This window comes from Eutrigla gurnardus, assembly GCF_963514095.1.
Source record: "Eutrigla gurnardus genome assembly, chromosome: 13".
Lineage (NCBI taxonomy): Eukaryota > Metazoa > Chordata > Actinopteri > Perciformes > Triglidae > Eutrigla > Eutrigla gurnardus.
In genome coordinates this window covers 21,758,998-21,773,280 of record NC_139936.1, presented here as the reverse complement: position 1 = coordinate 21,773,280, position 14,283 = coordinate 21,758,998, and the positions used below count along the sequence as shown (strand labels likewise).

The 14,283-nt window shown below is 41.9% G+C and overlaps 1 protein-coding gene across 3 annotated transcripts in view; it reads left to right on the top strand.

Moving 5' to 3' along the window:
* Positions 1-14,283, top strand: part of camsap1b (calmodulin regulated spectrin-associated protein 1b) — a 28,810-nt gene that overhangs the window by 6,587 nt on the left and 7,940 nt on the right. Inside the window, exons 3-10 of one of the 3 annotated variants that reach the window (XM_084024494.1) lie at positions 2,171-2,433; positions 8,441-8,602; positions 9,860-9,940; positions 10,329-10,361; positions 12,515-12,656; positions 12,915-13,054; positions 13,196-13,292; positions 13,776-13,899. In XM_084024494.1, the coding sequence (XP_083880620.1) occupies positions 2,171-2,433; positions 8,441-8,602; positions 9,860-9,940; positions 10,329-10,361; positions 12,515-12,656; positions 12,915-13,054; positions 13,196-13,292; positions 13,776-13,899 (1,042 nt within the window). Of the gene's footprint in view, positions 1-2,170; positions 2,434-8,440; positions 8,603-9,859; positions 9,941-10,328; positions 10,362-12,514; positions 12,657-12,914; positions 13,055-13,195; positions 13,293-13,775; positions 13,933-14,283 lie in introns of all 3 variants that reach the window. The other 2 variants (XM_084024492.1, XM_084024493.1) reach the window with 2 other exon arrangements.

Below are 14,283 nucleotides of genomic sequence, written 5' to 3'. Positions count from 1 at the left end.
TGTCACAAATGCATTGAATGACCATAGGCAAAAAACTGAGCGCACCCTCGGACTATGCCGCAGTATTGTCGGGGCCTTTTCACACAGCTGGCACCGTAAAAGTGAACTCCACAAGAAGCAAGTGGAGTTGGGACTCCCAGAGCATAGTCTCATAACGGTAAGCATAAATTTATATCTGAATATCTGAATCTGTTAACGTGAGATAACGTAACTAACAATATAATGGAATAATAGTTAGTTTATTTATACATGTATTGGTTTATTCATTTCATTCACTCACTTATTCGTTAATTAATTAATTAATTAATTAATTTATTTATTTATTCATCCGTCGGCAGGACTGCGCAACTCGCTGGGGCTCCAAACTGGCAATGGTGGAGCGCATCCTCGAGCAGGAACAAGCTATCAAGCTCGTCCTGTCTGATGACAGAAGAAGTAAACTGTCCCTGCACTGGCAGGACACGGACGTCTTGAAGGCTGTGCACGACGCACTGAAACCTGTCGGTGACTTCACGGATATTTTGTCAGGGGAGAATTATGTGACCAGTTCCTCCATCCTCCCCATACTCCAGCTCTGCGGGGACAATGTGTTGGCTGTGTCAGTAAACGACCTCGAACTGACAAAGTCAATAAAAACTGCTATTCTAAAAAAGCTGGAGGCGAAGTATGAAACCGATTCGGTGCGCAAATTAATGCGAAAGTGCACTTTCATGGACCCCCGTTACCGCGGAGGATATGAGACTGATGACAGAGCACAGGCTGAAATCAAGGCTGAATTACAGGCTGAGATGGTGAGCTTGGAGGGGCAAGCAGCACCAGCAGCAGTGGCCATCAGAATTGAAGAGGAAGAGGCACAACCCGAACCCCCACGTAAAAGGATGTCTCTGGGAACCCTCCTCCGAAAACGACCCGCTGCAGCGGCAGGTCCAGTCGGCACCGCAGAGGAGCGAGCCGGCGCTGAACTAACAGCCTACTGTTTGGAGCCTGTCATCCAGGGAGACGAGGACCCACTCCTCTGGTGGAAACATGCTGGCAGTCGTCTTCCCCAGATGTCGCGACTGGCCCGAAAATATCTGTGTGTCTGTGCCACAAGCTCGCCATCAGAGCGGGTTTTCAGCACCGCAGGTAAAGTGGTCGGTCCACAACGTGCCCTGTTAAAGCCAGAAAAAGTCAATATGCTGGTTTTTCTGGCGAAAAATCTTGAGTAGATTTGCTGCTACACAGTTCCTATTCGTACTTTTATTGTCATTGTTTTGTTTTTCGTTAAAAAAAAATATTTGAAAGAAGACTGGACTGTGTTGAAATAATTTGTTGACTGTTATGGGCCTATTTGCACTTTTTTAAAAGTTGCTCTTTGTTGTTTAAAGTTGTTGATTTAATTTAATTGATTTGTGCGCGAAAACTGTTCTGGGTGTTTATGTTAATTTATGCTGTTTGACTGTTGTATTTGCACTTTTTTTATAAGCTGCATTTGTTGTTAATAAAAGTTGTTAATATTATGCATGTTATGTTGTTATTATTCAGTAATAGTGTTTGGTATTCAGTTTCTGAACGGTGAAGGCACAAGCCAACAGTTTTGTAACGCCACCTGAGGCTTACGTCATCATTTTTAATTAGTCACGGTAATACCGTATACCGGGGTAAAATGTGGAGGAAGTTTGACGGTATCAAAATTTGGATACCGCCCAAGCCTAGCATCAGACTTATTTTAAACCTCTATGTGGTTTACCTTGCAGTATAAATTTGGTTTGTGCATGCCTGAAGTCAAGTGCTTCACCCCTTGCCCTTATATGGCTTTGATTTCTGGTTTTGAGAATGACTTCACATCCAAAGCAACAACATCTCTTGTGGAGGTCTTTTTTTCCTTAGTGCTGGCAAAGCACACCCTGTCACCTGAGAGGCCTGCTCTCACTGAGGAGTCAGCTAAGAAAGGATTTGTTTCCCAGTGTACTCCTGAGGCAATAAGCTGTGACTTTCAATTACAAATTGTCATGTTTGCTCCGAGTAAACCAAAGGCATAGAACAAATATTACATGGAAAGTTGTCGCAGCCTGTTGACACTGAAGGCTTCAGGTTCGTTGGGTGGAGTGTGTAGCTCACAATTCAAATGCTAGACTGCACCTATTACTTTAGGAGCCACTGGTTCACCTAACTACTCTCTTCATTGCAGACCATATCCCAGAGGACTTAAGGGACCCATTCTACACAGACCAGTACGACCAGGAACACATCAAACCCCCTGTCATCCGCTTGCTGCTGTCCTGTGAGCTCTACTGCCGTGTCTGCGCCCTCATCCTTAAGACGGAGCAGGCGGTGTCTCTTCAGTCCCACCTGTCTGTCATCCAGTCTCTGTCCAGAAAGGGCATATATGTCGTGGAAAGTGACGATACACCCGTCACAGATGAAGACCTGGCCTGTGTGCCCATCAAAATGGTAAGTGGATGGACTTGTGGTTGGGATGGATGTGTTGGTAGTTGTTTGGATGGAAGAAGGGTTCTCAATCTTGGTGCACAATAGTTTTCAACTGCAGCTGCTGCTCTTTGTAAAATCAAAATACAATATTACCGATTTTTTTAATACTCCTACAGACACATTCAGCACCAGGCAGGCCATAATGTTGATGTAGCTTTTACCAAATATAACTTATAGCACAGACTGCAACTTTGCACATGACATCCTCAGCCCTTCCTGCTTGTGATGGAAGAGGGTGTTATTCTTATCCAGCAGCACAATCAAACTCAGCCACACGCGTTTGAGCTATTGGGAAGCTTTTCTCTACTTGTGGAATTTTCTATTGTTTCATATCATACACTGCATATCTGTGAGCTGTTTTGCTTGACTTTCTCAAGATTATTTGGCTGCAAGCTTATCCATTTTTTAAATCCAACTTAAGAAATGGAATTTGACCGCCACGCATGCTAGTCATAAGTACTATTATACAACATACAGGCTTACATTGTGTTTGTTATTGTTCTATGGCACTGTTGTTTCCGGTTTGTCTTGGGCCGTTTTGGGTCAGACTTATTTTTGCTTGTAAAAACATTTAATACAGTTTTCCCACATCTGTTCTTTCTCCTGTTGTTAGCCAAACATTAGAACCTGTTCTCACTTTCTATATCACTTTCACTTTCTATTTTAAAGCTAGTCATTTTTAAACAATACTATCTCTAATAGTTAACAGTTGCAGTGAACAATATTAAAAGACATTATTAAATCGCCAATGTTTTTACATTGCAAACAAGAGTTTGAATTGAGATACATTTGTCCCAGCTTGAAGAAAAACAAAACAAAATCCTGATTAAAAAAATGAGGCCTGTGCAGAACAGGCAGTTTAATCATCAGTGTTAAGAGAGTTACTCTTGCACTAATACTACTTAGAATGGATTTTATTGTTGGGGACATTTTTCTCACCTAAATCTTCGCCAATCTGTTAAGAGCATTTGCTGAATGCTGGCACTTGAACATCTTCCCCCTTTGTCCCTGAATGCCCAGTTTCAATGCCTTTTATCCAACCTTGCTTCCTTGGCTCTACCGACCCTTTCTGTAGTCACCATACGGGTGTAGTGCTTATGTTTTCACAGATCGACACTTAAACAGGTTAAATGTCCTCAGTGTGTTACCTTCATCTTGTAGGTCAACACCTGATTGACAGCACCACGCCACAGCGTTGTGAATGACCCCCTTTCTTTAGCGATGAGATCTGATGTCTCACAATTTCACCAAGAGGACTTGACACAGGATAGCATGAAAGCCAGCCATGCTCTCAGCCATTTCCTACCCGTTTGTTACCATGGAAACCAGTAATGGTGTTTAGCTGGCTCCCTCTCTATGGCAGTTCAGGGATGTGCGTCTGCTTTTCCTTCTAGCGGCCTGACAAAATAATCCACACAGGCCTGTGTGTGTAAGCAGCCAGACACAAAGCCTAGTGAGGGGATGGAAAATCCTGCACAGGACAACGCTTATCTGTGATAGACTGTTGAAACCCCCTCCCTCTCAGTTTGCTGACTTGACAAGGCATTTCCATACCAACAATTTCTACTTCTGTGTGTGTGTCTGTGTGTGTGTGTCTGTGTCTGTGTGTGTGTGTGTGTGTGAAATGAAATAGCTTCTGTCCCTGCAGACGGTTCATCTTCACCTTGTCCGACTCTTGTTGAGGCAACAGCTGGGCCTTGTAAAACCTTGAGAAGCTAGCCATCCTCTTGGGTCTATTTAAACCTTTGTAAGTGTGTGTGGTGTGTGTGGTGTGTGCGTGTGTGTGTGTGTTTGTGTGTGTGTGTGCGCGCACGTGCACGCTGTCTGTCTGTCACACACAAACACGCAGACAGCTCAGGGCAACAGCAGCCCTCTCCATGGGGCTCCATGCTGTGCTGATGAAGGGCAGGGTGATTGTTTGAAAAGAACAAACGATTTAACAGCACATCCTGCTGTTATATTTTGCCCTTGTTTACTTCAAGACCTTTTTTGTGTTTGTGAACAGCAATGGCGTACTTCTGGTAGCAGAAAGTGACAGTCCTGTAATATTGCTGTGTAGTGTAGTGCACCTAGGGTTGCAAAATTCCGGGAATTTTCAAAAGTGGAAACTTTCCATTGGAATGTATGGGAATAAACTGGGAATTTTTTAAATTGATGGTTGGCTCTTCAAAGGGGACTTAAATATAGCTGAGGAAAGTTATTTTGTAGCGTAATCTTGACTAAAACAAACAGATGCCATTCAAATAAACTTGAATATCCAAGCCATTCCTCAACCACATGCACAGAGCACACTGCTTAGTGCATGGCTATTGAGGTCACGCCCCCTACTGGCACTGTGCATGCCTCCATCACATGTACAGAAGATCACTAGAAGACTGGACTGCACTTTTGAGCCTGAAGCACAAAGACTATTGAAGGCACACATTTGAGCTTCTGGACTGTAAGTTTTGATGCTATTATGGGGAAATATATTTATTACAGCTCTAGTCTACGATTTGAAAAAAGCATCCCCCCCCCCCCCCCACACACACCCCTCCCCTCTGTGCTCCTCCGAGCTCGTATCGCTCTCCCCTCGCAGCCTCCCACCTCCATCTTATTTTATGAAAATAATTCAACGAAATGTGTTTCTGAAAACATTTTAGGGGAGAAATAAGCTATGCAGTTGCTGAATCTGTCTCCATTTTTGAATGAGTGGGGTTGGGAGATGATATATTGAACCTAACATTCCTGTTTTTGACTTCACCCATGAAACAACTAATCAAAACATGTTCTGTTCTACTTTCAAAATAAATCTGTTGAAATATCTGTTGAAAACATTTTGTATGGATGTTTTCTTATGACTTCTGTTCATATTTATGCTTGGATATAATATATTCCCAGTTAGTTCCCCTAAATTCCCATTTATTCCCATAATTCCCATTATTCCCATGGAGAGTTTCCAAATATGGAATATTTCCAAAATTCCCAAGCTTAAGTTCCCGTGGAAATTTACCGGAAACTTTCCGGAAATTTACCGGGAATTTTCCGCCCCTTTGCAACCCTAAGTGCACGTGATCACAAAATCACAAAGGCGCATCACCATCTCCGAATATTTTAGTGGTGTGCCGGCAGAAGACGGGCTGTTTTACAATAATAAGCAATGCGGTGAGTTTCCTGACCTGTACTCGCTGTACAGATCTAAGTTATAGTGGCTGGATATCTACGTTTAGCTGGAAGAAAAACCCAATATACAAAAGAAGAACTGTAGGCTTTCAGATCTCTTGCTTAAAATATTGTTCTTTACAGTCGGGTTCAGGACATGCAATACCGATTTTTGTCAAATGATTTTAGTGTGTTAAGGACTGCACTGACCACATTCTCAATCATTATTACATTGCAGCACTAATGATATGTGTCTCAAGACGCTACTAAATTTGTGCTCCAGCATAGTGTAAAATGAATGTAATATCACAGATACAATATCGTATTCCCCATTGATTCATTGAATGCTTGCAGCACTACTGAGTGGTGTTATAACTTTCACTACCTAAACTGTCTCACGCTTTCACACTTGCTAAGGTTGATCCATGGTGTTTACCACTACAAAGTATTGAGAACATCAGCTTTGTGGTTCCTGCTGTTGCTAATTTACTAATGTTTTGCCATTGGTAAATGGTGACTGGATCTGCATTTATATAGTGCTTTTCTAGTCCATTCCGAAATGGTCTAGCACTATTTATTGACACGTATAATGCTGTACACCTTTATACCCCTTTCTTTTTAGGTGTAGTCATTTCGTCTTTTCTCTTTCTACATTATCATGCTGAACATACATTATGAGATGTAATAAGTCTTTTTCTCTTCACATTGAACTGACAATTTTACCTGTGTATGAAAACAAGAACCTCACAGATTGTGGATTATTAAGGTGGTCTATATCTGAGATTTAAAAAATAATCGATGGCCTAACCTTAGAAATAAGAAGAACGTGAATGATCTTTTAAATGATGGTAGTATTTTATACACACACACACACACACACACACACACACACACACACATTACATACTACAAAATGGCAAACTCCCTACATAGTGCACTATATAGGGAGAAGGGAGTGATTTCAGACACAGCCAATATGTTTCTGGTAGGCACCAGGTGTTAGGCCACTTGGAGAAGAGAGACACCCCTGCTAGGCCTTGTTATTTCATTAGGATATCGAGAGTGGGTTTAAGGTTTAAGGTTTGACACCCATTGTGCTGAATGGGAGGTTTCACTATTGATTAAACCGTGGCTCGTTATTTAAAGCTGCACAATTGTCTAGAAATCTCAGAATTGTCCCACTAGAACTCTGAATTAGACCATATCCTTATCCAGAAATGTCATCCATTTATCCACACCTGATAGTGGCTGTTAGTCCAAGAATCCAATGGGCACTAGGGTTGGGCATCGAGATCCGGTTCCAAATAGGAACCGGTTCCTAACCTCCGGTTCCGGAACCGTTAAGAAGCTGTTGGAATTGCGATCCTTTTTTTTCGGTTCTTAAACGTCCGCACTAGTTTGTTTGTTTTACTCCGCTCGCACTAGTTTGTTTGTATTACTCCGCCCGGCGTGCGGAGACTCCGCGATAGAACGATCAGTAACGAGTAGTCTAACGCGCTACTATTGCCAAACCAGTAGTCAGATTAAAGTTACTTATCCAAATACACGGCGCGTTACTATTTTTGTCAGTAAAAAAAAAAGATCTGCTTTCTTCGTGCGTCTCGGGGGTGACGTATGTTAGCCGACACCTTCACGGACGGTCGCGTGTAGTCGCTATACCGGCAGAAACGTAAACAATGGAGGGGGAGAGATACGCAGTTTCCAGCTGGAAATACAAGCATTATTTCGACTTCATCTCAGCAAAATATGGCAACATAAAGGTTCGTTGTACACTCTGTGTTAACAACAAAGTGTTATCTACTTTCAAGAATACAACGTCAAACTTGAAAAAACCTTTAGAGTCACAGCATGGCACAACCACATTAAAAGAGCAGGTCCCCCCCTGCTAACTCAGTCTGTGCTGAAATGCGAGCGGAGTCTCTCTTGAGTGTTTAGTGGAGAAATGTCTCGCTGCTTGCTGGCCCCGCCCCCTCCCTTCGTCATCACGCCGCTCATACTTGAGGACTATGCTCATTTGTTTCATAAAACCAATCCTTGCTGCTCTAATGCCAGTTCAATATTCATAAAATGTTCAATCATGATGTTACTGCCATTACAATATGCAAACAATTATTTAAGTTAAGTGAAGTCAAGAGTACTACTTTTCAAAGTAACTGTGGCAACACTGGACCTGTTGACCTGCACCTCAAAGAATCGGAATCGAGAATCGTTTAGAACAGGAATCGAAACAGAGGATCGGAATCGGGATCGGAATCGGTAAAATCCAAACGATGCCCAACCCTAATGGGCACTGACCATTTTACACAATGCAACCTTCACATGATGGTTCATTAACTGCAAAACGTATGATTGGGATAACCTTGAAACAAACTAGTTTTCATTAAGTGTTGTCATGACATAAAGGGAAACGCTTAAAGGGAAACTCCACTTATTTTACACATCAAAGTCTGTTACAGGTCTTGGGGAGTACTTATGTATTGTAACAACTGGAGACTGGGTATTTAAAATGCACTAAATACACTTCCATTATTTTAAGCATAGTCCTCTTGCTGGAATTTCAAAGTAAACATGTACATTAAACTAAGGTTGGACGAAATTATTCCATACGCAATGTTGGAAATGTGTTCACAGCTTTAGCAAGATTTTAGCTTCATTAGATAATTTTCAGCACTAATCAGCTAATAAGCCACAGTGATTTATATTATTTGGGTAAATATTCAGTGCAATTTTGCTTCGTTGCCATCAGCTTTGATCTTGATTGCATTGGAAACTAGGAAAAATCAGATGAAATTGAATTGGCCTCCGTTTGTATTACTCCCTCCCCCAGAGTGCTCACATGCCCATGATCGATGCCCTGATGATGGCTTACACAGTGGAGATGATCAGCATTGAGAAAGTGGTGGCTTCTGTCCAGCGCTTCTCTACCTTCAGTGCTTCCAAGGACCTGCCCTTTGACCTGGAGGACGCTATGGTCTTCTGGATCAACAAGGTTGGAGCACACACACGCACGCACGCACACACACACACACACACACACACACACACACACACACACACACACACACACACACACACACACACACACACACATTTCATATTCATGATGGATCACCATTATTAGTTATTCTAATTATGAGTTATTCTCAGATGGATGGTGCTCTTTTGGTGTGTGTGTGTAGAGTGAGTGTGTAGAGTGAGTGTGTGGAGCAGATCAAGAGATGGACTGTCTCAACAAATTATTGTGTCTTATTCTATATATTGTTCTATTTATTTATTGATTCGTTTGTAAGCCCTCATCTAAGGAAATATGTTTTATGGGTTATTGCTGTGATTGATTTTATGTAATTTTTGCACATTTTGTTGCGACTTTTGGGAAAATCCCTGGGTTCCGATTTCCTGTCATTAGACAATAATAGCAAAGTCATTTCAATATGAGTAATATGAGTAAATAATACCGGCAAGTTTAAGGGAAGTAAGACAGCTTGTGTTGTCATCGTCGCTCCCCTTTCCCTACAGTTTAAAGACATTTCTGGCTGAGATCTGTTTCTCACCACCACTTGTTTTTGTTGTTGTATGTCACCGGTGTTCAGAGATGGGCTCACAGATAGGATTGTGGATCTGGTGCACACACAAGATGCTCAGGCTCATGTTGAAGGTCTGAGGCAGTGAAAGTTGTGACGCATTATCCTTTAATCCTCATGATTTCCTATACCATCACAGCCTGGGAGAAAGAAAGTGGCCATTTGGGATTGAGTTTTTGTTCCCAACACGTGGAATAAAAGATAGTTATTTTTGATGAATCTATTAATTGTTTACCTATAAAATGTCAGAAAACACTGACTGTCCATCACAATTTTTCATGGCTGAGGTTTAAAGTTTTAAATCATTGTTCTGTTACTAGCATCCAGAACTGTAAACAATTCACCGGTGAATTGATGAGTATTTGTAAAAAAAAAAAATTCCAACACATTTGTGCCGTGAAGAAGTCTGAAGAAGAAGGCCTCCCACTGAGCTGTCAGTCTGATGTGACACAGACACCACCAAAGAAGATATTAATAACCCAGTTAAAACAAGTTGGCTACTCTTCCACAATAAGGTCGAGGGTAGGGGAGACACTGACCTGTTGCCTGTACTTGGATTTACATTAGTCGAGTACTACAGAGCATATATACGCATTCTAAAATTATCTAAAAGTTACCTGGTCTGTTGAGTAGAAATAAATATACTATCATTATTTCAACTGCAGGTGAACATGAAAATGAGGGAGATTGCAGAGAGGGAGCACAAAGTCAAGCACCACCCCCTGGAGTCTCCCAGCCATCAAAAGGTAAAGCCACTCACAGTGTCTTCCACTGGCCTCTTTTACAGGCAAAATAAAATCCTAAAACACCGGAGCACATTTCTGGCATTAGCCTCATATTTCTGGCTTTTGGGGATTTTAAGTAGTAACTCCTTTTTTATTAAAAACATTTTATCATACGTCTTTATCCAGGTATCATCGCAGTACAAAATCTTGGTTCAAGACCCTTCGTTTTGATAAGCAATGTTTCTCCCTGATGGATTTTTGGAGTTGTTCTGACCCTACTCTCTTTTTCTCTGTGTAAACCGGTAGAAGATCCAATCCTTTTTGTCTGTGACCTCTGACCTGTTAATCTTTCTGCTCCTGTTCCTCATCTGTCCGTCCCTCCCTTCTCTTATCCCTGCAAACTGGATAGTCTCCCTCCAAATGGTATTGGAAGCTAGTCCCTGTAAGTTGAATGCCAGTCCCCCTCCCCAAACTCCCTTTTTCTTTCCTCTCTCCCCCTTGCACGCATAGTTCTGTGTTGATGTGCGCGCACACTCCACCATGGCTCATTCAAGCTCATTCTGTGCTGCTTGTAGCCAAGTGTGTCAGCAAGGGGGAGAAAGCTGACAGCTTTTATTGTTTATGTTTTCCCCTTGTGGCAAACATGTCATCCAGGTGTAAGGTTAATCTAACTTTTTGTGAAGTGTTCAAAAGATATTCTTTTAGCTACGCAATATGTGCTATCTCATTTCAAGCTCAAGTAGGCCATGTGGATTTTCTGTGCGTGTGTGTACACGTCTGTGTGTGGTATTTGCTTGCCCAGAGAGAATTAAGAGGAAATCCATGCCCACACCTCTGCTTTGCTTTGCAATCCCATCCCTGGCCACCTCCTCTCACTGATCTGCTTTGTCATTCCGGTCTCTCTCTTCTGCTCTCACACACTGTTTCCTCCATGTGCACACGGTCTCCTCTGACAGTATCTCTGCTCTCTTGTGTGTATCAGCCTGATGTCATTCACGAGCTGGCCCACTGCATGCTGGAGACAGAGGAGCTCTTAGAAGCGGTACAGTGTTCCCTCTTAGTCAGGAGAAGTCCCTTTTTATGTAGAATTTATTTTGTAGTAGAGCTCCTTCAGTGTGGTTGGTGGTTTCACCTGTGATTTGTGACAAAAGCTGTTTGAGTACAGTTGGTATAATTTTGTGGAATGGCCTCCCAATGCACTTTAGATGCATCTGAGTAAATGTTAGAAGATGCTGTACATATCGCAGGTTAAAGATAAATGTCTGTTGTGTTGTACTGTTTGTGATCTTTTTAAATTGTGCATAGTCATGTCACAGATTGTCATAGTGCTAGAGGTTTGTCATAGTTAATCAGTTTGTGTTTAGAATAAAGATTTGATCTCTTTATTTAAGGGTTTTCTGTTGCCTATACCCTAACCTATAATACAGTACATTTTTGAGGCATTCACTGGTATTGATGTTGGAGAAAACAAGAAAAATAATTGTGACTGATGGTGATACTGAGCAAATTAACTCAACAAAATAATCTCTTTTGGACGAACTATGAATGTAATGGTACCTAGTAATTTCTATGCTGAAGTTTTTGTTGTTGTTTATCGACCAACATATACACATACTAATATATCATAGCAAAAAGCTAATATCGGCTTTATTGAAGTCATTCACACTTCTACACTTCTGATACAACAATCTCACACGTCTCTACCCAGGAGAAATGGTAGGGCTAATTCGATCTGCATTTCTTAATAACTTTCATTCATTTTGATTCAGTGGGTGTGGTGTTCCCGGTATAAAGGGCAAGTCATGCAGAGGAATTTTTGGAGTTAGAAGTAGCAGTACCAGTCAGTGCAGTCTGTTTTGGTATCCTGCATGGTCTATATTTATGTTGCTCCAAATCATATGTAGGTCTGTAATTGACCTCCATTTTCAGGTTTTGTAATGGGTGCACACGCTTATGTAACAACGTTTTAGTTAATTTGTGCCGGCTCTATTTAAAATGCACATCCTTATCAGATAGCATATGCATCCAAAACTGATGCACCCTGGGTCACTGCATTCCTGGATAGCCTCAGTTTCCCTTCCAGTCAGCCCAGTCACATTAGCTAGTTTGACTGGGCTCCACTGCTAGCTGCCTTCCCACTGAGGCCTGAGGAAGGCTGACGATCCACTGCATTGTTCATAGCACTGCTCTGACACTTCCATCTCCATCTCCTCACAGTTAACTGTGACTTAAGTTTTCTCCCTAAACTGGCTGATCATGAATCAGAATGTTTTGTCGTCATTTTTTCTGGAAATAACATTATACCTGCTTGATCAGATGAAGAGTATCATTTTCAATATAAAAAAAAACAAACCTCTTTTGCTTTGAAACTCCAAGGGAGAACCTTGATCTGATGCTTAACATTTGATAGAGCAAACAAAGTGAAACATCCGTGATCAATATATGCCTTGACTCGTTCAGACGTGAATCTCAAAACAAAAGAGATCTGTACTACTGACACTAGTTTGATGTTGTCATTCCTTGGTAGTACCATGGTGGTGTGTGTTGTTGCTTTTCTTCTCATAAAACCCATCATCATCTCCCCCTGATGGTTAGGTTCGATATCGTCGGGAGCATGCTTCAGGCCGCCAGCTGCCCTTCTTCCCTCTTCTGGAGGACCTGATGAGGGATGTTTGTGACGGAGCTGCACTGCTCACTGTGGTCAACTACTATTGCCCCGACCTCATGAAGCTGGAGGGTATGCTGTGCTTGCATGCACACTCATACACCCAACTTAATTAGCTATCTCCCTAATTATCTGTTGCCCTCAAAGTATGTTTCTGTAAAGAGCATCAAGCTTTCTTTGCTTACACATTGAATTTAATATCCATGTGTGATACTATTTTTAGGACTTGCACATGGCTTGCCGTGCCAGTTCAGTCAGTGTGACATTTATAGCCCTCGGGTCATTTGAGTTATGTCCTGATCTGACTCTGCTTTCTGCATGTCTGATCAGATATTTGCCTGAAGGAAGTCCCGTCCATTGCTGATAGCCTGTACAACATCCAGCTACTCAAAGAGTTTGCCAACGAGTATCTGAATAAAAGTTTCTATCTGACGACCGAGGACATGCTCTACTCTCCACTTGTGCTCAAGGTACAAAAAGTGACTCTGCAATAGAAATGTATACCTTTTGGTACAAAAGCCAGCCATCATATCAACCATTCTAACCATTCTTGCTATTATTTTATTTATTTTGCTAGTCTTTTTAATGTGTCTCTTGTGTTCTATATGTAGCACAATGTGATGGTGTTCATTGCTGAACTCTTCTGGTGGTTTGAGACTGTCAAGCCAGAGTTTGTCCAACCCCGAAATCTGCAGGAGTTCAAAGATGGTAAGCATAACGATAGAAGCTAAAGCCTACAGATCACAGTGTAAAAGCGAACCACCACATCAGTTGGTGATCGAGACGGATCACAATGAAATTAAGGAACTGGGTAGTTTTTTTTTAATTCACTGTTGCAATCATTAAAAAGCAAAACCAGCATGTGCATACATTCAGTGTTCCTTCAGTAGATTGTGTAGCATAGAAGTGCTAAATATAGATAGATGATGATGTGCTAACTCTGCTAATGTCTATAATGCCCCACAGGGCTTTGCATAGTACCATAATGTTTCAGAAACCTTCTGCGACCTGCTCGAAATCCACAAAACGAGTATTGATCTGAAACAATTACATGAGTGCCGGGTAGTGGTCGAAGCCTGGTTGGAGCTGGCTGATGCTACACTGTGATTGTCCCAAGTTGAGCTTTTCTAATGACAGACAACATCAGTCACAGTATTATCATGACCACCCCTTTCTTCCCTCTTTCCTCAGCTCGAGCAATGGCTCAGCCCAAGTGTGCCCGCCCATCAGTGCCTATCTCAAACGCCACCAAGCGCAGCTTTCTGGCCAGCCCTGGTGTGTCTGATAACCAGAGCAGCCCTGAAGTCTGTAACAGGTACTTCCTGCACCCTGAAGACTCTGACCCCCTGTAAGTCTTCACTCGCTTGCCTTCTCGTTCCACCTCATCATGATCCTGTCTCCTAACCAATAACAGTAACCCTACAAGGATGGGTAGATATACAGCATTGTCTGGCCTTCACTCTCATGTGTCCTTCACCTCTAACCCTCTTTTGACCTCACCAAATTGGATATGGATTTACACAATGACACGATGATTATTGCACTTTTTGTCTGTGTCAATTTCTAGTGTTTATGTGACTGTTAAACGTCTTGGGCTGTGCACTTCACAATGTCTGATCTAGTGAATGTTTGTTTGTGCTTATCTGTTCTGCAAATGGGGTTTGAGTGACAGTTATGATTTTGTGACCTGCTAAATGTT